This window comes from Caretta caretta, chromosome 9 (assembly GCF_965140235.1).
Source record: "Caretta caretta isolate rCarCar2 chromosome 9, rCarCar1.hap1, whole genome shotgun sequence".
In the NCBI taxonomy this organism is placed as follows: Eukaryota; Metazoa; Chordata; order Testudines; family Cheloniidae; genus Caretta; species Caretta caretta.
In genome coordinates, this window is record NC_134214.1 from 57,068,230 (window position 1) to 57,095,199 (window position 26,970).

Below are 26,970 nucleotides of genomic sequence, written 5' to 3' on the forward strand. Positions count from 1 at the left end.
AGAGACACCTAGCGGCCAAAGAACTTTCTTGGACCACCGGGGAAGGAAAGCGCCGGAATAGGAGGCAAGTCTCTACGCCGAGGGCCTGAATTGCCATAGCCCCGGGTAGAACTATGGAGAGGAGGAAGGAGGCTGAAGAGTGACCAGAGATCGCGGAGGGACTTGGGGACTTGGGGAGAAAGCCTCGGGGGGTGAGGCCCAACAGCCTGAAAAATAGGGGGCTGCCCCAAGCAGGGTACAGATGTTATGCATGTGGAGAAATAGGGCATACAGCTCCCCAATGCCCGAACCTAGAAGAGCCCATGCAATGCTACCTGGGCGATCTAGGAGGACCATGCAACCTAATAAATCTAGTAGGGGTTGCGATGGTCCCCCATGGGTATACTAGACCAGTTAAAATGAATGGCATAGAGACCACCGCGTTAGTGGACTCGAGAAGCGCGGTCATGCTGGTCTCGGGAAAACTAGTAGGGCAAGACCAACTATCCCGGGCCAAACGCACAGGAATATCCCGTGTACATGGGGATGTCAATTACTACCCGACCATCCCGATAAAAATAGAAGTCCTGGGAAACCCCACTAAGGTGATGGTGGGGGTGGTCCCGAAACTCCCATATCCAGTCCTCATAGGACGAGACTTCCCAGGGTTTGGCAGCCTACTCCTCGGAGGGGAGGCAGAAGAAAGTAATAATCCCAAGAGCAATGGGATGACCTTGATAGTTAGCACCCTCCCGATCTTCCATTAATTTGCCCAGGATTTGTTCTTTCCCCCTGGGAAGTCCAGGAAGACTCAGTGGGAAAGGAGGGCAGATAAGAGGAGGGGAACGAGAATGTTGGACCAGAACCAAAAGCCTACACTCGTAGGGGAGAGCGTTGGCCCAACTGATGAGGGGACGATACAGGGGGTCGATGAACCAGCAGCTGGATCCAGTTCCCCAGGGACCCCCACACCCCCCCCAAGGGGGAGACGGAAATAGATCCCCCTGAGTTTGGGCCAGTTGGACCCTCACTGGAGAATTTTGGGCAGGATCAGGCCAATGATCCGATATATAACAATATTCGCAAAGAAGTAGTTGAGGTGAATGGGGTTCCTGTGGAAGGGAGAACCAAGGGTCCAGGGCCATATTATATGATAAAGAGGGATCTGCTATACAGAGTAGTCTGGGTCCAAGAGCAAGTCATGGAACAGCTCTTAATACTGTAGAAGCATCAGAGGGGTGTGCTGGATCTAGCCCACAGCCATCTGTTTGGGAGGCATTTACGGGTAGATAAAACCCTCGACTGAATTCTACAGAGGTTTTTTTGGCCCAGAATTTATGCAGTGGTGAGCCGGGATGGGAAGAACTGGGACTCCCTGCTGCTGTACCTAATGTTTGCTATAAGGGAGGTTCCTCAGACTTCAACTGGGTTTTCCCCATTCAAGCTGGTTATATGTTCGCCACCCCCGTGGCATCCTGGACATTGCCAAAGAGGGTTAGGAAGAACAGCTGAACCCAGGGAGAAACATCACCAAGCATGTGTTGCAGATGAAAGACAGGATAGCCCAAGTCTCCCCCTTAGTACAGGAACACATGAAGAGGATACAAGGGGCCCAACAGACATACTACAATCGCTGAGCGACGATCCAAAAAATCCAGGTGGGAGATCGGTAGTGGTGCTTGTACCCACAGCGGAGAGCAAGCTTCCAGCCAGGTGGCAGGGGCCATACGAGATAATAGAAGCCATTGGAGAGGTTGACTGTAAGGTCCGACAGCCTGGTCACCGGAAGCCAGAACAGATGTATCATATAAACCTGTTGAAACCGTGGCAAGACAAAGAAGCTCATGTGGTTACTCTAGGGTCGCCACCACCTGAAAGCAACCGGCACGGCCAAGTGGGAATATCTCCGGAATTGACCCCTGTCCAATGAACTGAAGTGATCAACATGATCAAAAGCAACCAGGACGTATTCTTGGAAAAGCCAGGCAGGACTACCAAGGTTCACCATCATATCCTCACAGATCCTGGAGTGAAGGTGAATGTCAAGCCATACCGGATCCCGGAGGCAAAAAGAGAAGAGATCAAGACAGAAGCCAGGAAAATGCTGAAGTTAGGAGTCATTGAAGAGTCTCATAGCCAATGGTCCAGTCCAGTTGTCCTAGTACCTAAGCCCGATGGCAGTATGAGGTTCTGCAACGACTTCCAGAAACTGAATGAAGTGTCCCAATTTGATGTGTACAGTATACCCCAGATAGATGAGCTAATTGACTGATTGGGAAAAGCACGATTTTTGTCCACTCTTGACCTGACCAAGGGTTATTGGCAAATCCCCCTGGACAAAGAGAAGATGGCCTTTTCAACACGAGAGGGACTGTATCAGTACATTGTCCTCCCTTTTGGTTTACATGGGGCTCCCACAACTTTCCAATGTCTCATGGATAAGCTGTTGCAGCCACATGGCAGGTACGCGGCCGCCTATCTCGTCAACGTCATTATACATAGCCCAGACTGGGAGACACACTTGGAGAAGGTGGAAGCAGTCCTGGACACCCCAAGGGGGGCGGGGCTGACTGCAAATCCCTCCAAATGCATGACTGGGATAGCAGAAGCCAAATACCTCGGGTATATCATCAGGAGGGGCATGGTGAAGCCCCAGCTGAATAAGTTAGAGGCAATACAAAATTGGCCCTGACCAGACTGGAAGAAACAGGTCAGAGCATTCCCAGGACTAGTTGGTTACTATAGGCATTTCATCCCCCATTTTGCTACTGGGCATGCCCGTTAACAGACCTAACAAAAGCCCGTGGCCCAGACATAGTAAGATGGACCAGTACGGCTGAGGAGGCTTTTGCAGATCTGCAGACCACCCTCTGCACCTACCAGAGAAGGAGTTTATCTTACAAACCGATACCTCTGAGGTTGGGTTGGGAGCAATTCTTTTGCAAATGGTTGGAGAAGAACAACACCCAGTTCTGTTCATCAGTAGGAAACTCCTGCCCAGAGAACGAAAATATGCCGTAGTAGAGAAGGAATGCCTGGCGGTAAAGTGGGCCATTGAAAGCCTAGGCTACTACCTACTTGGACGGAGGTTTACCCTTGTCACTGACCATGCCTCTCTGAAGTGGATGCACCAAAACAAAGAAAGAAACGCAAGAGTAACAAGTTTCAGAGTAGCAGCCGTGTTAGTCTGTATTCACAAAAAGAAAAGGAGTACTTGTGGCACCTTAGAGACTAACCAATTTATTTGAGCACAAGCTTTCATGAGCTACAGCTCACTTCATCGGATGCATAAAGTGGAAAATGCAGTGAGGATGTACATCTACCAATGTGATATATGCCATCATGTGCAAGCAATGTCCCTCTGCCATGTACATTGGTCAAACTGGACAGTCTCTACGTAAAAGAATAAATGGACACAAATCAGATGTCAAGAATTATAACATTCATAAACCAGTCGTAGAACATTTCAATCTCTCTGGTCACGCGATTACAGATATGAAAGTTGCGATATTACAACAGAAAAACTTCAAAACCAGACTCCAGCGAGAGACTGCTGAATTGGAATTCATTTGCAAATTGGATACAATTAACTTAGGCTTGAATAGAGACTGGGAGTGGTTAAGTCATTATGCAAGGTAACCTATTTCCCCTTGTTTTTTCCTACCCCCCTCCCCACTGTTCCTCAGACGTTCTTGTAAAACCCTGGATTTGTGCTGGAAATGGCCCACCTTGATTATCATACACTTTGTAAGGAGAGTGATCGCTTTAGATAAGCTATTACCAGCAGAAGAGAGGGGTGGGGGGAGAGAAAACCTTTTGAAGTGATAAACACCCATTTTTTCATGGTCTGTGTGTATAAAACATCCTCACTGCATTTTCCACTTTATGCATCCGATGAAGTGAGCTGTAGCTCATGAAAGCTTATGCTCAAATAAATTGGTTAGTCTCTAAGGTGCCACAAATACTCCTTTTCTTTTTAAGAGTAACAAGGTGGTTCCTGTCGCTAAAACCTTTCCATTTCAGAGTAAAACACAGATTCAGAATCAAGCATGGCAATGCTGTTGGCCTCTCGAGGGTGCACTGTTTGCCGACCCAAGTAGCCCAACCATGTAGGGAGGAAAAACAAGCCCAAAACACTGGCTGAGAGAAGGACAGACTGCCCCTGTGCAGCCAAGAGGGACTGTTTTACCCCAAGCCCATCTCACCAAGGCTAAAAACAGTGCAGGCTGGTGAGACCGAGAAGATGCCTTGCCACAGCAGCTACTTACCACTCTTTACGTAGTCTGGTTTGACCCCTCTTTCTCAGTGTACTGAGCTGACCCCTGACTGGTTCAGATACAAGTGCTGAAGGCATTCATAGGCATTTTCCTCCTTTACCAGGATTGCTCCAGATTACAAAGAGAGAACTTTGAGTAGCAGAGAGATGAGTCAGGAGAGTCCGCGAGCCAGGAGGCACAAGGAGCCTGACCTAAACTCAGCAAAGTAAGGAGTCGGTGGGATCAACCACTTGCTTGTTATCTTGGATCTTGGCTTTTCATCCCTGTTGTTTCCATGAATTGATACATACCCTCGATGAAATCCTGACCCCACCAGTGTCAATAGCAAAATTCCCTCTGTATGATTGTATACATCTATTAATAATGACAAGAGAACTAGGATTTCACTTCCTGAATGTGCTTGATCATGTTTAATTCCTTGGAACCGGGTTGATCAGAGCATCACTAATAGCACTACTGAATTTTGCATCCACGTACTGTGTTGGGAAGTTCAGCTCTAGGATTGTGGGAGTAAATGTAGACTATGACTCTTTATGGGTTAATTGTTGCAAAATTAAGCATAGCAAATAAATTCATTCTCTGGGGGACTTTACAGGCTGCAGTGACTCTAATATTTAACAGGTCCAACTCCCACTCTAGACAGAGTACTTTCAGCATGATAGAGACCTGTCATGTGATGCCTTCATATCTGAACTGCCAGCAATACAACATCAGCATGTCACAGCTCAGTCAGAGGATCCCATCATATCTGGACAACCAAGTTTACAACACCAGAAGGAAAGGGAGTTAGGAATGGTCATGGAAAGACCTTGGAGATACCTAGAGTAAGCTGCTGTGTGGCTAGGGGTCTGAAAGCAAAGTTGAGTCTTATGCCCAGGCCCAGGCATCCTGTAGACTGTGGTCTGTAATTGGAGAACAAACTATGGGAGCCTGTTTTGTACCGATTGGCAGCAGTAACATGTGGAGTAGTGTTACCAGACATCACAGAATGCAGCAAGGTTCAGACATTGGACTGGGACTTGGGAGATGTGGGCTCATTTAGTTGCCGAAGTAGCTCTATTGGATGAGTGTTACACTGAAGGTTGAAAGGTCTCTGGTTCAATCCCTAGCTTTAGCATGCTGGGGTGTTTTCTGGGAGTGAAGCTGTGCCCTTAGCCAACAAGAGTCTCTGATTTCCAGCTCCTCAGCAAAAGAAGAGAGTGTGAGGTTCTGCATCGAGGTGGCCAGCCTGACCTTTTTTTCATCTTGGCAGGGAGTTAGACTAGATGACCCTTGCAGTTCCTTCTAACCCTATGATTCATGACTTTATCTCATTGCGTTTCTGTGTCCTTGGGCAAATCATCTCATCTCTCTGTGCCTCAGCTCCTGATCTATAAAATGGGCATAAAAATACTTCATTTCTCCAACGGAGTTCAAGACAGGTCAATTTCCAGGCTGCTATGCAAGAGATGCCTCAAGATAGTAATCAAGTATTAGTGTTAGCTCTTGCAGGAACTGGTTACATGGCCTTCGAACCTCAAATCATAGAATCATAGAATATCAGGGTTGGAAGGGACCTCAGGAGGTCATCTAGTCCAACCCCCTGCTCAAAGCAGGACCGATCCCCAATTAAATCATCCCAGCCAGGGCTTTGTCAAGCCTGACCTTAAAAATATCTAAGGGAGGAGATTCCACCACCTCCCTAGGTAATGCATTCCAGTGTTTCACCACCCTCCTAGTGAAAAAGTTTTTCCTAATAGCCAACCTAAATCTCCCCCACTGCAACTTGAGACCATTACTCCTTGTTCTGTTATCTGCTACCACTGAGAACAGTCTAGAGCCATGCTCTTTGGAACCCCCTTTCAGGCAGTTGAAAGCAGCTATCAAATCCCGCCTCATTCTTCTCTTCCGTAGACTAAACAACCCCAGTTCCCTCAGCCTCTCCTCATAAGTCATGTGTTCCAGTCCCCTAATCATTTTTATTGCCCTCTGCTGGACTCTTTCCAATTTTTCCACATCCTTCTTGTAGTGTGGGGCCCAAAACTGGACACAGTACTCCAGATGAGGCCTCACCAATGTCGAATAGAGGGGAATGATCACGTCCCTCGATCTGCTGGCAATGCCCCTACTTATACATCCCAAAATGCCATTGGCCTTCTTGGCAACAAGGGCACACTGTTGACTCATATCCAGCTTCTCGTCCACTGTAATCCCTAGGTCCTTTTCTGCAGAACTGCTGCCTAGCCATTCGGTCCCTAGTCTGTAGCGGTGCATTGGATTCTTCTGTGCTAAGTGCAGGACTCTGCACTTGTCCTTGTTGAACCTCATCAGATTTCTTTTGGCCCAATCCTCCAATTTGTCTAGCTCCCTCTGTATCCTATCCCTCCCCTCCAGCATATCTACCTCTCCTCCCAGTTTAGTGTCATCTGCAAACTTCCTGAGGGTGCAATCCACACCATCCTCCAGATCATTTATGAAGATATTGAACAAAACCGGCCCTAGGACCGACCCTTGGGGCACTCCACTTGATACCAGCTGCCAACTAGACATGGAGCCATTGATCACTACCCGTTGAGCCCGACAATCTAGCCAGCTTTCTATCCACCTTATAATCCATTCATCCAGCCCATACTTCTTTAACTTGCTGGCAAGAATACTGTGGAAGACTGTGTCAAAAGCTTTGCTAAAGTCAAGGAACAACACGTCCACTGCTTTCCCCTCATCCACAGAACCAGTTATCTCATCATAGAAGGCAATTAGATTAGTCAGGCATGACTTGCCCTTGGTGAATCCATGCTGACTGTTCCTGGTCACTTTCCTCTCCTCTAAATGCTTCAGAATTGATTCCTTGAGGGCCTGCTCCATGATTTTTCCAGGGACTGAGGTCAGGCTGACTGGCCTGTAGTTCCCAGGATCCTCCTTCTTCCCTTTTTTAAAGATGGGCACTACATTAGCCTTTTTCCAGTCATCCGGGACTTCCCCCGATCGCCATGAGTGATTGCTTGAATGATTTGCTGCATTGCAGAACTTGGGTGTGTGAAGCAGGGAAGGGCAGAAAAGGAGCTAAAATATCTCCACTGAGCCAAAATATTTGGAATTGACTGACACCTGAATTGCTACATGTCATGTCCAGGAGCTGTTATTGGGCTTTCTTGCTTCCTTAACAGATCTGTCCCAGGTTATGAAGGGAGAAGTAGCCCAGGGACATCAGATATGAGAGCAAGAGGGCACAATGAATTCGACTCCAATATGGGAAAGTAAGGAGCCAGCAGGATGAAACCCTTATTTGTGAGGCCAAATAGTGTGCTATCACTTGGTTCATTCAATTCCTTGAGCATAGTGGGCCTGTTCCTATTGAACCCCTGGCAGAAGTCATGGCCAGGGCATTGCCGTTAGCTGGATTATGTTTTAAATCAGTGTGTTTTGAGGATTTCAATTTCAGCGTTGGGGGGATGGGGATGAGGAAGTATAATGAGTATTCAGAATGTTTGTGGATTCTTCATCACACATTAACGTTCATTCTCTGAGGCTGTATTGATTCTTTATAACAGTGTAGGTACACCCTGTCATGGGGTGTCAGGTACCATCTGGTCCAAAGAAAGGGAAAGGATGTACCACAGCCAGTTAGGTCCTATGCTGGTGATCCTGACTATAATACAAGGTAGTACATCCTAGTGGCTGGAGTCAATAAAGGTACTCTTCCTCATGGGGCTATGTGGCCCTATGGCCAGAGTCAATGGAATAGCCCACTTCTGTGGGGTTGTGTGGCCTATTGGCAGGAGTCAATAAAGCTGCCTATGTCCGTGGGCCTGTGTTGGCCTGTTGGGGAAGTGGGGTGCCATCTAGGGGTGTGTGGCACCCGGGATGGGGACTCAGGCCCTCCCTGCTTCTCCGAGTCCCAACCCAGGGTCGCTCGCCACTGAGTCAGCGGGGATCCCCCCGAAACACACTGACCTGTTCCCTAGTTCTCCAACCAGAGCAATGTCTAACTCCCCTGGGCTGTTTCCTACCCTGTCTTCCTTGGTGTTGGTTCACTGTTCCCCTGGGTCTCTGGGGTCCTTGGCCAATGCAGCTGCTGCTGGCTCGGTCCCTTCTCTGGGTTCTGCAGGCAGCCTGGAATCTGTCTGGGGCTTGGTGCATCTTGGATCTGTAGTTGGGGCATGTAGCAGCTCCAGAGACAGAGCCTGCAATCTGTATCCTTTCCCTTCAGCAGCCTGCTGAAGCAGAGGGGCGTGTCCTCCTCGGCCTGCAATGCACAGTTAATCTCTGTGTGCCAGTGCAGGGGAGGTACACCCTGTCACAAACAAATACTACTTCCATTCTAGAGACAATATTGTAACTATGTCACAGGGAAGTCACAGCATGCATGGACAGCACAGAGTATAACACCAGAAAGTAAAGGGATGGGGCTGGTGATGGCCATGGGAAAAGCCTGCAGTCAGCGGCTTTGGGATGGGAGCCAGGAAGCAGAGTTGAGATCTTTAACCTCCAGTTCAAGGCAGAGAGATGTCATGAAGGTGATGTGATCGCTAATTCTCTGGAAAATGATTGCAGTTACAAGAACCACTTGTACCCACTGAGATGCACAGGACTGTCTTTAATCTGGATTAGTTGTTCCCAGCAGATGCTACACAGGATGGGTCTGTGGTATGTCCTCATCTACACAATGCTTGATGGAGATTCTTTGCCATTCCATTTGTGGACTTCCCATATGCAGTGCAAACCCCACTGTACCCTAGCTCCAGAAAGCCAGTGATCAGTCAGATTGGCTCCAGAAATGCCACTGGACTGTTGAAGATGGCAGTTCATATATTGGGTGGATTTTTCTACAGTACTTTACAGCATTTAAGCCCATACAAGCACAGCATGACACTCTGTAGGGTGCATGACCTGCAGGCTGTGAGTATTGGGTCTGTAGTTTACACCCAGAAGGGACTTCATATAGGTATGAACATCAGGCATGGAATTCCTAGATATCCTGGAGCCACAAGGTTTTACTCTAGGCAGGATGAACTCTGCCCTTTATCCTTCTAAGGCAGATTAGTTATGTTTCATACAGGTTGCTAGGCATGGCTATTTCTGGTGACATCTTAAAAACCATAGTACACTCTACTCTCTATGGGCACTTATGGTCCCATTGCATTTTTTTTCTAAAGCTAAAAGTTTGTGCCAAGGACCTGGCCAGGTAGTTTCTCTCCCTCTCCTGTTGTACAGTGTTGTGTGCTGGTTGTCCACTTGGCCATGGCTCTCCCATCACAGAGATAGCTAGATGATTCTATATGACACTTTGGTCTTTTGAAGTTCTTAGTTGACCCTCCCTTCACTGTGCTGCCCCAGGATTAATCACCTGAGAAGCTACTCCTCTCTCTAAGATGTTGTGTGTGTCAGGTGTGGGAAGGGACAGGAGCCTGTGTTACCTGTGACAAAATATAAATCAGGATGCTATTTCATGCAACTGAGGGATTTAATATTGTCCCACACCTTTGAAACAATGTCATTGTGTTCTTGCTTTTCCATTCTCCCCTAGCACACAGACCTGACACCTGTTGCAATTCAGGTTCCATGTGTTTGTAGCCTTTCCCCTCTCTTGGCAGGCTTCCCTCAGCTTCAAGTGAGAGGATCTCCATGTCTACTGCCTGCTTTCAGTACCACAGCCCATCAGCCATGGGACACAAGTCCAACCCCAGCGCTGCAAGGTAAAGAGTGGAGAAGACTTAACCTGTGTTTGTTATCCTGAGCACTTCTCTTCTCATGCACAGATCCTCACAGAGAGCCAAATCCTGTCCTTGATGCATGTGAATGGCTCCTATTGCAGTGAAATGGGAGCCCTGTAAGCATACACTGTGCTTAGATACTGTGGTGATAGCCACCTTAGAGATAGAAGATAAAGCTAGAATTTGGCCCACTGAGTAGACTTCACCTGTTCTGTTTCATGTGGCTGATAAATACTTTATGAGCTCTGAAATATGGAATGACCTAATGAAGTGATGCAACTTGCAAACCTTCCTGCCCTGCTCACTCAGCCCCAGATTGGAAAGCTCTGATTCCATTTGGGTCACAGGCCAGTCTATCAAGCTGGACTCACTTTTGAGGAGGGGTGATTCTGTAAAGGCATAGCATCCTGTAGGCAAGGCCAAAATACAGCCACAGAGGCCAATGTAGCATACAGGCACCTGTAGCTTTATTATAGAAGGTTGGCCTGCAGGACCACAGTGCCCTAGTCGGATAAACTTGGCCAAGCCAGGGTATTGCATGCTGGCACTTGTAGTCTCCACAGGTTGCACCTTAAAGCTGAAATCGGTCCATTTAATGCAAATTATCTGCAGCTTTCAAGCTCCTGCTAAGATGCCAATGTGGGCATCTGTTGGCTAGTGTTGAAGTGCCCCTGGCATAGTGCCACACTGTTTATGACAACTATCACTATGCAAGCAGAGAGTGCTCATCTGAGATGCTGGTTCTGGAAGAGTCTATGCAAAAGGAAAAGGCTCTGTTTTTCTTTCCTTAGCTGGAACACAGTTTAATTTGATCACATAAAAAGAAAGGATTAGTCGTAGCCCAAAGGCAGCCATGAAAATGAACCATGGAGAAAGATGGGTTGCTTGAACTCGGCCTCTAATTAGCTCATTCTCACAGGCTCTGGGAGTATGCTGGCAGGAATGATGTCTTGTGTAGGATCTGTGACAGAGGTACAGACACACAGGGGGCAGGTCACTTTGAAGAGAGCATACAAAGTGTGGGGATGGACAAATGCAAGGAGGTTCAGTTTCCTGATCTGCAAGAAAAACAACACAAAGGATAACCATCAATTAGAAATGACAATAATTCGAAATATCACTAAAGTAGTAGGTTTTTAATGTTAAAGGACAGAGAGAGCAAGAGATAGCTAATGACTATTAAGTCCTGAGATTGTTGGAAATGGCCAAACTGAATGTAAACTGAGATTTAGTGATAATCCAATAGCACCTGCATCCCACCTTCCTCCTTGCCATGCACACGCATGTGCACACGCACACGCACATTGTCTCTCTCACACTTCCATTCGTTCCTGACTCCTCTGATTGAATGTTTCTGTTACTGTCTCCATCCTTTTCTAGCAAAGGGATCCTCTTTGTGAAGGAGTACGTGAACAGCCGTGAGTTATCTCCCACTCCACACTACAGCAGGTATGAGCAGTCCATGACTCACTCCACAGTGGAGATGCAGAACTCCATCTGTTGGGTTAGGGCAGTGAAACAGTCACACTGAAATTCCAAAATCTCAGTGTTTGATGCTGTTGGGCTTCATTGCATATTTGCAAAAGTGGTTGGATTTGGTGCAAAAACAGATTTGTAGTGTGTTTTCTGTCAAAAATAGGACCATTTTTGATTGAAAATTATCTATTTTCAAGCAAAAACTCACAATGTGTTTTAAATTTTGTTTAAAGTCAGTGAAGTTATTCCAGATTCTCACCAGTATAACTGAGAGCAGTATTTGGCTCTCTTTGCTTTCTATTTATGCTCACCTGGTAAACATTAACATCCTGTTAAAATGCATGCTTGTTGTATTTTTATCCTCACGCAGTACAGCACTAGAGTTTACAACCTGCTGGCCACAGCAGTGTAACCATTGTCAGCTTCTAGCTATTCTGGTCTCAAAAGCAGACCTCAGTGACTTAGAGATGTGCTTTTATATTTGGAATATCAGCATTCGCTCGGGTACCCATAGTGTTTCTAACACAAATGTCTTTAAGAAAGTAAACAAACATGAAGCTCACTGGGGCAGGGATTGTGATTTTTATTTGTCTATGGAGTGCCTACCACATTGGGTAGGTATTGGGAGTTATACTATAATCAATATTAATGATATCCTAAAATGTTAATAGGCTACCTTGTGTGAAATTATGGCCCCACTGCAATCAATGGAAGTTTTTTCAGACTTCAGTGGAGCCAGAATTTCACCCCAGTCTGTCCAGTGGCCAATGAGTTAGTGGTCTTAGGATATGTGGTCTCAGGATATGTCTAGCTTGTACACAACAAAAGCTGTGCACAAGCTAGCCTGTTTGAACTAAGCTGAATCCAATTAGTGTGGGTAACAATAGCAGTGAAGGCAGCACAACTTGGGCTTCAGACTGCGTAGTATGGGCTTGGCATAGATGCTAGCGCTTGCCCATTCTGAAGCCCGCACTACACTCTCTTCAGTTATCCTCCCAGTTGGATTCAAGCTAGCTGGGTAAGCCAGCCTGTACACAGCTTTTCCTGTATACATACCCTCCGCACAGTTTACAAAACCATATACCTTGGTTAGCACCCTCGTTAGCATACTTAGCAGAAAGGCCAGGCACTGGGTGGGCCACAGAGCCTAAATTACTCTGTCTCATCATCAGAGTGGTCCCTCTGGGTTGAGAGTGAGGCACATTGGTGCCAGAGCAGGGAAAGCTTCTGCTCTGCTGCCCCTCATGCAGTACATGCCCGTATGGGAAAGTTCAGTCTGCAGTGATGACACTTTGCTGCCTTTCACCAGCACAGCACTCACTTTTAAGAAAATGTCTGTTGATATTTAATTGACAAGGGACAACCCTCTTGTCAGTGACAAGGCAGCTGGGAAGTTGCTCAGCAGCACTGTGACCCAATTAGAATTTCTGGATGCTCTGCACTGATGATTGATGTTTCCGCTCCTACATGTGACTGTCAAGTAATGATCTCTCTCTTTCTTCTCCAGTGACAGCCTGATTGATTTGTCTGACATAGAGAGAGCAAGCTACCTGCACAGCAGTGCCTTCCAGAGGTAGGAAAATTCATTGCAGTGGAGTGATTTCAAGGGGATGTTATAAAGAAACATTCTTTGAGGCTTTACTGTATATGGTCTTTTATATCATATTTAGGTGTTCAGTAAAATAATGTCCTTTTCTTTGCCTTCCTTGTAAGGAAGGTTAGAACTGTCCAAGGAGAATAAAGAGCATCAGCCACAGAGTTACTGGGGATGGTATTAAAACAGTGCTTCCTGCTGCCATGCTGCTTTGGGGTAACAACAGAGGAATCTTTTCCCTTGAACTCTGGCAATCCTGCTACACCACAGATGTGTCTGTATTGGCTCTTGGCACAGCCAAGACATATGGATGGATGTCCACTTTTGTATTGCATGGTAGTGCTGATTAACACCTAAGATTGCCTTTGCTCCTAGTCAGGGACAGGAACTGTTTGTGTTATTGAGGTGTGGTGATGTTGTGATTCGAGTCCTTTCCTCTCCAACCCCACAGGTCATGTGAAGGTGTCTGCACTTACTGTGGCCGTGAGATCCGAGACTGCCCTAAGATAATGATAGAACATCTCAATGTTTACTGCCATGAATACTGCTTTAGGGTAAGGGACATTATTACTAAAGGTCATTCTCTACTTGTTAGTATGTAATGGAACTGGAGGGGACTCATGGCTGGGAAAGTGATCATAAGGCAATATTTGTTCAAACTTTCAGATTAAAAGCAGATTAAAAGAGATCTGGGTCCATCTTGGAGTAGGAAGTCATGTAGCCACAAATTTTGAAAGTGCCCACAAAAATTATCTTGGGCCACTGTATAAACTAATTATTGAGCTAGAAGATCTCATTGTTGATTGAACTGATTTTATAATCCAATGAAATTAAATAGCAAATTGATTGTCAGGCATTGGATGGCTCAGAGGGTTTGTAATAGTAGATCACTATTTCATATCCAATAGTGACTGAAACTTGTTGCTATCTGGTAGGTATCTGCTATCTGAATTTAGTTGGTGGCCTTAATTCACAGTTGACTACTGTCTGCATTAAAACGTCGACCACACAATTAGCATCCCAATCAGAGAGGCCAAGTTTGGGATGTGTTATGGAGACTGACATTCCCTCTCTTCCTGAAGTTGATGTACATTCCTCAAGGTTGATGTACATTGAGGTGGTGAGGTGTATATGGGGAGCTTGCTGTGATATGGCTTGTGCTGTACCTGTTCTTTACAGAAGCAGAGGTTTTTAGACCTCAGGGCCATTAATCCAGCACCTTTCACCAGCTTTAAGTTCACTTAAAAAATACAGAGATTGCCACTCATTTCTCAATCCTCTTCCTATATATGCTTCTAAATAGGGCTCTGGTAACCATCCAACCCCGTTTTTGTTTCCACAGTGTGGGATTTGCCATAAGGCAATGGGAGACCTCCTGGATAAAATATTCATTCATCGTGACATTGTCCACTGTGACCAGTGCTATGAGAAGCTCTTCTAGGTGAGTGCCACTTTTTCCAGGGTTAGCATGACTGGATGGACACTAGCTCATGGAGAGCATAAAGAATGATGAACACTAACACTGGCAGTTATTGGGCGGCCAACAATTCTGTGCATCTCATCTACACAAAAATCTTCCTGTGTACCCACAATGGAAGGCACTGAGCCCAAACCATTACGTTGTTACTCCGAGTCCCTGATCTACAGAAATGTATTGCTAATCCAGAGGAGCATTTCCTGGGCACACTCTCTAGTAATGAAGAAATCTTGATCTCAGTTGGTCAAATCAAGCAGAAACCTGGCTTGATTAGTGAATGAAGTAGCAGTTACACATGGGTAGTATCTTCTTCAGTATCAGCTGGATACAACATTTCTCCTCATTTCCTGTACTACCCTGTGGTGTAGTGTTACTGTGCACTGTTAAACAGTTGCCACATTCCAGCCTAGACGTGGCAGCACTGCAGTAGTGGGTGAAGTGATTCCTGTTTCTGAAGATTTTGCAGGTCAAAAGCAGTATGAAAAGTCTAAATCTAAGATACTGTACTATATTTTTTGCCAACCCAAAAGGAACTAGATTTATTTTTTAATTTTCTTTTATTTGGTAGCTAGCTTGAAATAAAAGGCATAAACATAAGATAAAATGAGTGGCCTCAGCCATTGCAATGAGATCAGAAATGGTTCTCTCTCTCTGGTGATATATACACATGCTTCACAGTACACGACTGCTTTATTTTCACTTTTGATTAGATAAGACTAGCTAAGCTTTTGCATCCCACTCCTATGCTTATATCTGCTCCAGTGGCCTCTGTAATGCCATTTTCAGTGTAGCACCCAGTTCTTGCACTCAGCTTCTCCGTTTTGCTTTTAGATCTTGAAGAACTGAAGGAGCCAGCCAGTTGAAAGACTTCAGCAGTGTACATGGGAATGTATCCAGCAGTGCCTGACTGGCTAAGATACCAAATCTCCTGCTCCCCCTTTCCTGGAGTTATTTCCCTCTCACCATCTCATCACAATGAATGAGTTTAACATCCATTAGTTTATTAGTCAAGGATCTACAACCTATCCTGAAGGACGATCCCTCGCTCTCACAGACCTTGGGAGACAGGCCAGTCCACACTTACAGACAGCCTCCCAACTTGAAGCAAATACTCACCAGCAACTACACACCACACAACAAAAACACTAACCCAGGAACCTATCCCTGCAACAAACCTCGTTGCCAACTCTGTCCACATATCTATTCAAAGGACACCATCATAGGACCTAACCACATCAGCCATACCATTGGGGCTCATTCACCTGCACATCTACCCATGAGATATATGGCATCATGTGCCAGCAATGCCCCTCTGCCACGTACATTGGCCAAACAGGACAGTCTCTACGCAAAAGAATAAATGGACACATATCAGACGTCAAGAATTATAACAGTCAAAAACCAGTCGGTGAACACTTGAACCTCCCTGGACACTCAATAACAGATTTAAAAGTGAAGGAGTACTTGTGGCACCTTAGAGACTAACCAGTTTATTTGAGCATAAGCTTTCGTGAGCTACAGCTCACTTCATCGGATGCATATGTATGCTGTAGCTCACGAAAGCTTATGCTCAAATAAATTGGTTAGTCTCTAAGGTGCCACAAGTACTCCTTTTCTTTTTGCGAATACAGACTAACATGGCTGTTACTCTGAAACCAGATTTAAAAGTGGCAATTCTTCAACAAAAAAACTTCAAAAACAGACTCCAACGAGAAACTGCAGAACAGGAATTAATTTGCAAACTGGACACCATCAAATTAGGCCTGAATAAAGACTGGGAGTGGACGGGTCATTACACAAACTAAAAACTAATTTCCCCATGCTAATTTTCCCCCCTACTGTTACTCACACCTTCTTGTCAACTGTTTGAAATGGGCCACCCTGATTACCACTACAAATGTGATTTTTCCTTCTGCTGATAATAGCCCATTTTAATTGAATTGTCTCATTAGAATTGGTAAGGCAATCCCCATCTTTTCATGTACTATGTATATATATCTTCCTACTGTATTTTCCACTCTATGCATCTGATGGAGTGGGTTTTAGCCCATGAAAGCTTATGCCTGAATAAATTTGTTAGTCTCTAAGGTGCCACAAGTATTCCTCATTGTTTTAGTTTATTTTGTTAACTGCACACAAGACAAGTGCCGACATTAAGGAGAAAAGCAGTGTCCTCTGCAAAAGAAAAGTGGTCTGATTTTTGAAAGGTGCTGAGCACCTCCAGCTACCATTAACTTCAGTGGGATTTGTGGGTGGAAATCAGGCAGAAGCTTTTCTCTGAGGCTGATATTTTAGGATTCTCTTTTATCTTTCCTTTTCTTTGATTTTTACAATCGGAGCGCATCTGATTACATCAGTCAGGCTGCCTATACAGGCACTAAAGGTGTGAAAGGCCAGCCTTAGGGCCTTGAAATCTTATCCAGTGCAGGCTGAATCTAGCTCTAGGAGAAGCTTCATCCCCATATTCTGACAATAAATGACATTTGCTTTCCCCTTGCCTGCAATGGATTTTCTGAAGAACTTGCAGACTGAATTTGCCTTAATTGTGTGTGAGCTTCAATTTCCCTTCCTACTCTCCAGTGGATTCCTTCAGCAGCACACATATCTGTTGCATGTTTTGGAGAGCTTGCACATTTTTTCACCTGGAATTCTAGTTTAACTTTGTATGCAGTGTGACGATGCTGCCCGTGGGAGCCAGCTGTAATCAGCCACCCTAATTGAGGGTGAACTGCAAATAAAACTGGCCAGACAAACCCCGAAAGCTGGTGGATATTTCAATACTTAGATTTACCAAGACAGCACAAAACAGCTTCTGTATTACCTCACTGGTTACTCAGAAGTCCAAACAATGCAGTTCCCTTAAAGTGCCCTGCCTCAGGTCTCCATCCAGACACACATGGCAGTTATGATGATGATTACTGAAAATCTTATCATATAAAAGGAAAGGTTCTTCCAATCTCAAAGGATCAGCCACACAGCCAGGTCCAATTATAACTTAGATCTTACCCAAAATACACACTTATAGCCAATTCTTATTAACTAAGCTAAAATGTATTAAAAAAGAAAAGAGAGAGAGTTGGTTAAAAGATCAATATACAGACAGACTTGAATTCAATTCTTGAGGTTCAGATACATAGTAGAGATGAGCTTATAGTTGCCAAAAGTCCTTTTGGAAATAGTCCATAGGTTATAGTCCAATGTCCATATTCAGGGTGACTCCAGTGAGTGACTGGGGAAATCAGTTCTTATGGCTTAGGGTTTCCGCTTCTTGAAACCCAAAGCAAATCTGAGATGAAGAAGGATCATGTCCCAGGGGCTTTATACATTTCCAGCAGCTTTTTGGCCTGAGAAAACATTAGGCTTAACTTTCCTTCTCCCAACATCATGGCAATTAGCACAGGGTAATTTATCCATTAAACAGTTCAGATACAGGTTACCACAACTTTCAAAGAGACATATAGACAATAATACTATTTCCCTCAAGTGTCTTCCTAAATAGTAATACTCCTTTTTTGATCTTTGAATCAAAGCTATAGCAATAGACAAGACTTGTTTGCTTACGTCACAAGACCTGAGCAAACATCTACTCTTCTATCTCTAACAATGCAGGTTTACATTTCAAAACTCTATTCATTTACATATCTTCCTAACCAGTCTTTAAAGTTCAGCCATGGGTCGGGTCAGGTAAGTCTGTGAGTTAATTAACTCTTTCCGGCCCTATGTCACCTTTCAATGAGATATTATATTACACTCATAACATCACATGGGTGACTCTGATTGCCTTACACAACATGCCCAGTGACTATTCAACTCTACTGTCCCTCATTACAAGGAATATCTCTCATCTGAGATCTAAATTGACTTCCCTATAAATGCCTGTTGTTACCCCACTTCTGTAATTACTGTAAATTATGTACAGAACAAATGCTGAAGCACAAAACTGAGGTTGTAACAAGTGTTGTACATAACTAAAAATATCGCTTGAGTAATTTTTAGCTCCCACATTCAGACTTTGTTGAGAGTTATGCAGATGAGATTGTTGGTCACCAAACCCTGAATACTTAGCCATCTTGCCTTAAAATATAGCTCCAAGTATTCATCACTCATGTTGGACACCTCAGAATTGAGGCACTCAGTCTCTGCTCACTTTTGAAAATCTTAGTGTGAAGTACCTTGGGAATCACTGGAAGAACAGCTGGGACAAGATAAATGTGTTTGGGGCACTATTTTTGTTGCAAGACTGGCTCTCCCACAGTCCAAGCGGATTATTTAAAATCCCACAGCACATGACACTCTTTTATAGGTGCACCTTCTGCAGAAGATACACGCAGCTAATTGTTAACTAATTCCATAGTTTCCTGTTTGGTGTTTGATATGATCTTGCAAAGCATTGTGGAATAGGCTTCAGTTCATTGTAGTTTTTTTGCTTCATTGTTGTTGGTTGTTGTGTTTCTCTATAGCACTTGTTTAACCTCTATGTACAGTTCTAATAAACACTGAGGTGTTACCTGTAATTTACTTACCTGTGTCACAATGTAAACACATTCTTATTGCCAACTGGAGTCAGTTGGTTTAATAGACTGTGTAATATTTTTCCTGATGGCCTAAGACTATTAGCATAGAATTATAGAGTATCAGGGTTGGAAGGGACCTCAGGAGGTCATCTAGTCCAACCTCCTGCTCAAAGCAGGGCCAATCCCCAATTTTTGCCCCAGATCCCTAAATGGCCCCCCTCAAAGACTGAGCTCACAACCCTGGATTTAGTAGGCCAATGCTCAAACAACTGAGCTATCTCTCCCCTCCCCCCCCTTATTATTATTGGCATCAATAAAGCCATCACATACTTTCTGAAGGATCAGGCTTTGGGAAAAAAGTGGAGTGGTGAGAATTAGAGGCAAAGTATTCAAAGGAGAAGGTAGGATTTAAATGCCATAAAGCCTTGCATACAGCTCAAGGCTGGATGAGCTACTGCCCTCCAAACCAGCCACCGCTGGGCATGACAGAGGAATCTAAATTAGAAGCTCCTGCTCCAGTCATTCCAAGAGTGTGAGGGATTCTCCATTTGAAAAATTCTCCAGCATTTAGAAATGAGCACAAGTGAGCCTGTCTCGTGTGATGTTCTCAATGGGGCTCCCTCAGACACTACTCATTTGCTCTCTGGAGAGTTCCCTGGGACCAGGGGTAGTCAATTATTTTTTGCCAAGATCCAAATTTCTTGGTCAAGGTATAGTCAAGGTTCAGACTCCAGAGAAAGTAGTAATAAAAAAGAATAACAATAATGATGATAATAAGTAAATAAAAAGATTTTGGGGTCTGTACAAAAGTGTTTGGTGGTCTGGATTTGGCCCACGGACTACCCCTGCCTGGGACAATTATAGAATCATAGATATGTAGGGCAGGAAGGGACTTTGAATAGCCATCCAGTCTAGCCCCCTATACTGAGGCAGGACCAAGCATGCTTCTGTGGTCCTGGGAGCTTTCCATGAGTATGTGGATGCTTATGTGTAGAGCTGCTCAGAATTTTCCAAATTTTTTTCCCCAAAGATATTTTAAATCAAAAATTCAAATTACCTTGGACCTTAGTCTATCCCATGCTTAGCAGCACATTGGGCTACCCACATTTGCCATCCTTGCCTGTCAACTGCCCTTCTCTCCAAATCTTCCCCAATTTTTTGATAATAATAAAATGTCATCAATTTTAACCAAAAAATGTTCAGTTTTCCAGCCAGTATAAAAAGTAAAAAAAGAAGCATTTTTTTTAAACTGGTTTTTCAGTTAACTCTACTCATGTGGTCCCAGGAGTGTTCCCTCAGATGTGACTTCTGCATTTTTGGGGACATCCTAGTTAGCAGGATGGTGCTCTTCATCAGTGTGTGCTCTTCCTGAGAGTGGTGTCTGAATACATGTTCCATGTGCTGTATTGACATACTGAGAGTTGCTCTAAATTCTCACCAAATAGCCTGTTGCCAAAAAACACAGAGACACTATGTACCAAAAGTGGAGTTGCACCTGAATGACTTGGGAGTCCATTTAGCAAAGTACATACAGTACCTGTTTCAGGGACAAATTACAAAGAAGCATTTCACATAGGGAGTGGATAGGGAACACAGCTGACAGATTGGGAGACTTTCTGGTTAGAGCAGGAGAAACTGGAGTTAGTAGACCTGGATTCTATTCCTGATTGAGTTGGGGGTCATGTCTTCAGATCTGCATGCAGAAGAGACCCTCTGCATGTGTATTTCTCCTCTCCAATGCAGGAGCTAAGTCAAACAACTTTCTCTAGACTCCAAAGAGCCCCTATTGCTTGTCTAGGGATCTGTGCAGGAAAGGGGTGCAGACTGGGACGACTGGAATAGGGGATAGATATAAATCGTCCTCCTGCCTCCACAGAGTTTTAGGAAAGATAATCATAGGGGAGCAAAGCCAAGTCCCTGATGGAACAATTTGAGGGAAATCTCATGGAGATTTATTCCCCCTGAGCCCTCGACCATGGGCTTTTTCTTTCCTGTGTGAAACGGAGATTATGACAATGTCCATTTCTGCACAGCTCTGGGAGCTCCTTAGATGAAAGGTGCTGTATCAGGGCAATGCATTAGCTCAGATATCATGCCAGGTTTCCCACTCATACTTATTTATATTTATTTGTATTGCTGCTTCAATGCATTCAGTGCAATGTTATCAAGAAGCATAATAGACAAAGGGGTGTGTGTGTAAGATAATATCTTTTATTGGACCAACTACTGATGGTCAGAGAGACATGCTTTTGAGCTTACACAGAGGTCTTCCTCAGGTCTGGGAAGCTAACTCAAAGTTATAAACACACCTGCTGCTATTATCGTCATGGCAAATCCCAGGGCTTTGCAAAATCCCAACACAGCCACATTTTTATAACCATATGCACATTAGAAGACACCAATTTTATTCTATATACAGTTTTTATTCCAAATACCCTTGTTCTTGTATGGATTTTCCCCAAAAGTCTACCAAAGACAACAGACCAAAACAGCATTTACAATCTCTTGTTTTAATCAGTGTGTCAGAATGTGTTCAGTTCTGTCTACAGAATATTGCATGGGTGTAGTGTCAGAGTCCCATCCCAGGGTGGTGCTGCTTGCATAATTTTTTTCAATGTTTTTTGATGTAGGAAGAAAATGGGATAGGATGTCAGAGTTGTTACAAAAAGGTGAGTTCCTGGTGCCCACAGCTACTTGATTAGTGAATTGTGTGAGTGTGATGGAGTAGGGAGTGGGGAGGATTGACCTGGGGATGTTGCGTGGGAGTTTTGCTGGTACTGTCTGCATTGGTGATGGGATATCAGGGTGTGACTTCACTTTAGGGATGATACCTTCGCATGTAACCTGAGCCCAGGACGGGGTTGCGGCCAGGTGACACCTCCTGCCCTGGGAAACTGGACAAAGGGTGGAGGAGGAGCTGGGGTGTGTGGCTGGAGGAGACTGCTGGAGTGGATTTCAGTTTGGAGCTGGCTGGGGAAATGGAGGGAGACCTGGGGCCGGGGTCCAAGCTCCCTGTCCCCCAATATGCACCTGACTGAGGGGTCCTGTTTTCTGTTCCTGCAAGCTCTGTTTTGGACTGTGTTCCTGTCATCTAATAAACCTTCTGTTTTACTGGCTGGCTGAGAGTCACGGTGAATTGCAGGAAGTGGGGGGTGCAGGGCCTTGTCTCCCCCACACTTCCTGACAGTGAGCATATTGAATTCTAAGAGCAGAAATAACCCCCAAAGTGTCTTAAGTCTCCAGCAGCTGAATTTCCTTAAAGTGGCACATTATCCTTGTCTACACACGAATTGTACCACTTTAATTATACCAGTATAGTTAAAGTGGTATTACCTCCCACTATGGAAACAATTATATTTGTATAAAGGTGCCTTATAGTGATATAGCTATTCCCAAAGAGAAGGGAAATAAGCTATATTTGTATAAGGAACATATATACCAGTATAACTGTGTTCACACTAGAAGTTACACTGATTAAACTATTTCAGTGGAAAAATCACCCACAAAGGAAAATAGATATACTGATACAAAAACTGTGCAGACAAAGCCTTAGATAAAGTCATATTTTCTTCTTATTAGAAACCATGCTAAGCATAATATATTGGACATCTTATGTTTTTATAGATTTAGCTGATGTGTAAAAATTTTGGTTACATATAAAAGGTTTTATTCACACTAGGCCCTTTAATACTACTCTGACAGTGTAAAAGGCCTTGAAGCAGATGGAAATGCCCCCCTGAAGATCATCTCATTCTGAGGGTCTTACTGACTAGTATAGAGCTGGATAAGGGCTCTACATCACTGTTGCTAACTCTTGCAATTTTGTTGTGAGTCTTGTGGTATTTTTCTTAAGGCCTCAGCTCCTGGAATCAAGTAATTGTGTAAGAATCTGTTTCATTTTTTAAAAGTAAGTTTCTAAGCGTCAGGGTTGCACTTGAAAAAGTGACCTGAGTGCACCCTAAGGATTCAGAAGGAAGACAAATAAAAAGAATCCCAACTTTATTATTTTAAAAAATCTCTTGATTTTAAAGCCAATCTCATGATTTTTCAACATCTGGCTCATAGTTATTGAACCTGTTAGGCTGGTTATATTACTTCACTGGCCCTCCTCCCTGCCCCGGTGTAGGGGTATGACTGGAATGCACTGCACTCTGGCTTTTCTTTGGGTTCAAGGATCCATAGGGCCCTGAGGCTGCTCCAATTTACACAAAAGGTACTCACTGGCTCATCTGTTGTCCATGCCTCCCACCTACAGTATCCTCAAATTTCCCACATAAAATTGCAATAAATCTATTGACACCTTAGGACTCGGGTTGCCAGGTGTCCAGTTTTTGACCAGAATGCCAGAAAAGGGACCCTCACAGGCCCGGTCAGCACCACTGACCAAGCTGCTAAAAGTCCAGTCGGTGGTGCAGAGGGGCTAAGGCAGGCTCCCTGCTTGCCCTGGCTCCGTGTGGCTCCTGGAAGTGGCCAGCATGTCCGGCTCCTAGGTGCAAGAGCGGCCATGGGGGCTCCATGTGCTGTCCCTGCCCTGAGCGCTGGCTCTGCAGTTCCCATTGGCCGAGAACCATTGGCTGAGGGGCAGGGCCTGTGGGCGCCTCCACCTAGGGGCCGCACGGACATGCTGGCTAATTCTGGGACCCACCTAAGGAAAACGCTGCCCGGAGCCCACACCCCAAACTCCTGCCCCAGCCCCCTCCCACACCCTAACTCCCTCCCAGCCCTCACCCCCTCACACATTCCAAACCCCTCAGCCCCACTCCCCAGCCTAGAGCCCCCTCCTGAACCCCAACCCCCTGTCCCAGCCCTAAGCCCCCTCCCACACCTGAACTCCCTCCCAGAGTCTGCACCCCCTACCGCACCCCAACCCCCTGTCCCAGCCCGGAGCTCCCTCCTGTGCCCAAACCCCTCATCTCCAGCCTCATCCTAGAGCCCACACCCCCACACTCCAAACCTCGCAGCCCACCCCCCAGCCTGGATCCCCCTCCTGCATCCCACACCCTTCATCCCCGGCCCCACCCTAGAGTCCACACCCCCAGCAGGAGCCCTCACTCCCCCCCCCGCAGCCTAACCACCTGCTCCAGTCCAGAACCCCCTCCCACACTCTGAACCCCTCCTTCCTAGCCCCACCCCAGAGCCTGCACCCCCAGCCAGAGCCCACACCCCCTCCTGGACCCCCCTGTCCCAGACTGAAGCTCCCTCCCACACTCTGAACCCCTCAGCATGGACACCCCTCCTGTATCCCACACCCCTCATCCCTGGCCCCACCCTAGAGCCCGTACCCCCAACTGGAGCTCTCATCCCCTTCCGCACCCCAACCTCTTGCCCCAGCCCTGTGAAAGCGAGCGAGGTTGGGGGAGAGCGAACGAGGGAGGGGAGATGGAGTGAGCAGGGGAAGGGCTTTAGAGAAGGGCCGGGGTAGTAGTGGAGCAGGAGGTGAAGCAATGGTGTTTGGATTTCTGCAGTCATCAGAAAGTTGGTAACACCAGGGCACATACACATAGGAACATTCATGCCCACTACACAAGAGCAGGTGTAAAAACAAGCACAGTTCACGCAGCAATTTGCATAATATCTGAAAGCTGATTTCAATAATTTGCATACAGCTTCGCAGGGCGCCGGCTTGCCCGGGGCGCCATCCTTGTAACGTAGCATCAAGCAACCATTTCGCTTTCATGCAGCCCTTGATGCACAGGGGGAACTCAGTGCAGAGCCCGCCCCCGCCGCAGCAGCCTGACCGCGCTCCGCTCTACTACCACTGCGCCAACGTGGTTAGCGGCTGCGTGGGGGCGCACGACGAAGAGGGGGTGGGGCGGGGTTCGAATGCGCGCGCCGCAGCCTACCCCCTCCAACCGCAGCGGGGAAAGGCGGCAGCGGTGCGAGCCTGGGAGTCTCGGGCCCGGCAGCGCAGCAGGTACGATGTGTGGGGCGGCCGCTCTCCCCCGTCCCCTCACACAGGCAGCGCGGCGGCCCCCGCCCTCCAGGGGCTCCGGCCCCCGCTTCAGCAGCTACCATCCCCACGGGCTCCGCCCCTCCTTCCCCCCGTGCAGCGCCCTCTGTGGACCCCCAGTTTTCGGGGGCTCCAGCGGCCCCCCACGGAGCTCCCCACTTCCTAGGCTCCATTCCGCCCCTTGCTGGGCCCTTGGGGTTTCCCTGCCCCGTTGAAGCGGTCTCTGCTTTTCACGCTGTCCCCTCTTGAAGCTGCTTCTCCCATCTCCCCCCCTCCCCCGCTTTAGGCCTCCCCGACCTATTTCTTGCCTTGGACACGGGCTGGTGTCATTGTGTGGCCCTCGAAGCGAGCCAGGGCTCCTTCCAGGCGCTGTCCATCCCTCCCTGCCCGTCAGGGTGTGCGCGCGCGCGCAGTCGGGCGTGGTGGTCGCTGTAAAATGCAAGCACACCAAGCTGCTTTTTTAGGTTAAAACTTTGCCCAAAGGAAGGGGGTTTTGCATTTGTCTGCAAAAGGAAGGGCTCTTTATGAAATGACCTTGTTGATGCTGGGGGTGGGGAAACCTAGGCAGTTCATTTCTGCTGTATCCCTTGTTACTTATCACAGGGGGAGTCCATCTCCCTGCTGTTGCTGTTAAAATCCAGATGTTGCTTTTCAGAATATCTAAATAATTATTTTATGGATAATGATTTTTAGTAATGAACTTTAGGGTTTTAAAAACAGTGTTTTTATCACTACTACTGCTTATTTGGTAGTTGCCTGTGATGTCTAGATTTGGTTAGTTTGTGGAAGGGCTAATGTTTGTTTAAACTGTTTTCCTCTTTTTCCAATGAAACAAAATCTAGCTTTATTTCCTTTAGTCTTTGATGGAGTTGATTATGCAGGTGACAAAGCTCTTTATTTTTCCCCTTTGGTTCATTGTGCTCTGCTGTGAGAATGGAAGCTTTAAATTCCCTTCTGATGCTAATTCCTTCAGTGCCTTGTTGAAGTATCCCTATTAGGTGCCTCTTAAATAAGTTAAAAGAAAAGGAGTACTTGTGGCACCTTAGAGACTAACCAATTTATTTGAGCATGAGCTTTCATGAGCTACAGCTCACTTCATCAGATGAAGTGAGCTGTAGCTCACGAAAGCTCATGCTCAAATAAATTGGTTAGTCTCTAAGGTGCCACAAGTACTCCTTTTCTTTTTGCGAATACAGACTAACACGGCTGTTCCTCTGAAACCTTAAATAAGTTGTTTTTTACTCAGTGATTAAATGGATTGACAGAAGAGGTGAATGTTTATGTAAAGAAACTTTTGATCTAAGCTTGTCACTAGGTATTGGATTGCTTTGTAGCTCAAACAAGTTTGAGTTCCCCTAGCCAAAACAACCTCAGTACCATTTTTCATCATGCATGACTTTTAAGTAGTAATATTTAAAGTGAATTCATTTCACTTGTAGCATCTTTATGTTCAAAGCTTTAGAAACAGTACCTCAGTCTAAACTTTAAATGTTCATCTTGTGTACAGATAATCAAGGGGGGAAAGGCAACATCAACTTAAAAACAAGCAACACCCTCCCCCGCACTCTTTTTCCTGTAGAAATTAAGTACTGTTGTTACACATAACATAAGGTACCCGAGACGTTAGAAGGAAAACAATTTTCTGTTTTTTTCCAGTTTGTTTACCTTAGGCATTTGACTGCACTTGGTGTAGTCTTTTTCACTGTTTCCTCTGTATAGTTAGGCAGTTTCCCTTGTTTTTTGTGGGTCTTTTAGGAGCTTCAGAGGAATGGTGAGAGAGAACTTGACTGTAAAACCACACAAACTGGCATAGATTCTCAGTACAGATGTAGCACCTGAAACAGTGTCAGTGTGTGTTTTAGTTGACTAGAATTCAAGTTGGCTGTGTCCTTGTGACTTCTTTTGTTCCATTTTTTTCCACAATAAAATGGATGTGGCCAGAATTGTGGTGTGTGTGTGTGTGTGTTTGCTGTATCATGGGACAGTAACTTGAAATTACAAGGGAGGCTT

The 26,970-nt window shown here is 45.7% G+C and overlaps 2 protein-coding genes and 1 long non-coding RNA gene across 9 annotated transcripts in view; 2 read left to right on the forward strand and 1 right to left on the reverse strand.

Moving 5' to 3' along the window:
- ZNF185 (zinc finger protein 185 with LIM domain) overlaps nt 1–16,022 on the forward strand; it is a 169,155-nt gene extending 153,133 nt beyond the window's left edge. For both annotated transcript variants that reach the window (XM_075132340.1, XM_075132339.1), the window contains 7 exons: nt 4,360–4,461; nt 9,830–9,931; nt 11,330–11,398; nt 12,933–12,998; nt 13,471–13,573; nt 14,362–14,460; nt 15,328–16,022. In XM_075132340.1, the coding sequence (XP_074988441.1) occupies nt 4,360–4,461; nt 9,830–9,931; nt 11,330–11,398; nt 12,933–12,998; nt 13,471–13,573; nt 14,362–14,460 (541 nt within the window). In that variant the 3' untranslated portion in view covers nt 15,328–16,022. The remainder of the gene's footprint in view (nt 1–4,359; nt 4,462–9,829; nt 9,932–11,329; nt 11,399–12,932; nt 12,999–13,470; nt 13,574–14,361; nt 14,461–15,327) is intronic.
- Nucleotides 10,395–25,432, reverse strand: LOC142073201 (uncharacterized). The gene is made up of 2 exons (XR_012669938.1): nt 25,269–25,432; nt 10,395–11,007 (listed from the first exon to the last, which is right to left on the reverse strand). It is a non-coding gene; the product is annotated as an uncharacterized LOC142073201 (long non-coding RNA).
- Nucleotides 24,794–26,970, forward strand: part of LOC125642780 (SLAIN motif-containing protein-like) — a 105,570-nt gene continuing 103,393 nt past the window's right edge. For 5 of the 6 annotated variants that reach the window (XM_048864556.2, XM_048864560.2, XM_048864559.2 and 2 more), the window contains exon 1: nt 24,795–24,924. The gene's annotated coding sequence lies outside the window, so the exon portion shown is untranslated. Of the gene's footprint in view, nt 24,925–26,970 lie in introns of all 6 variants that reach the window. The other variant, XM_048864557.2, reaches the window with a different exon arrangement.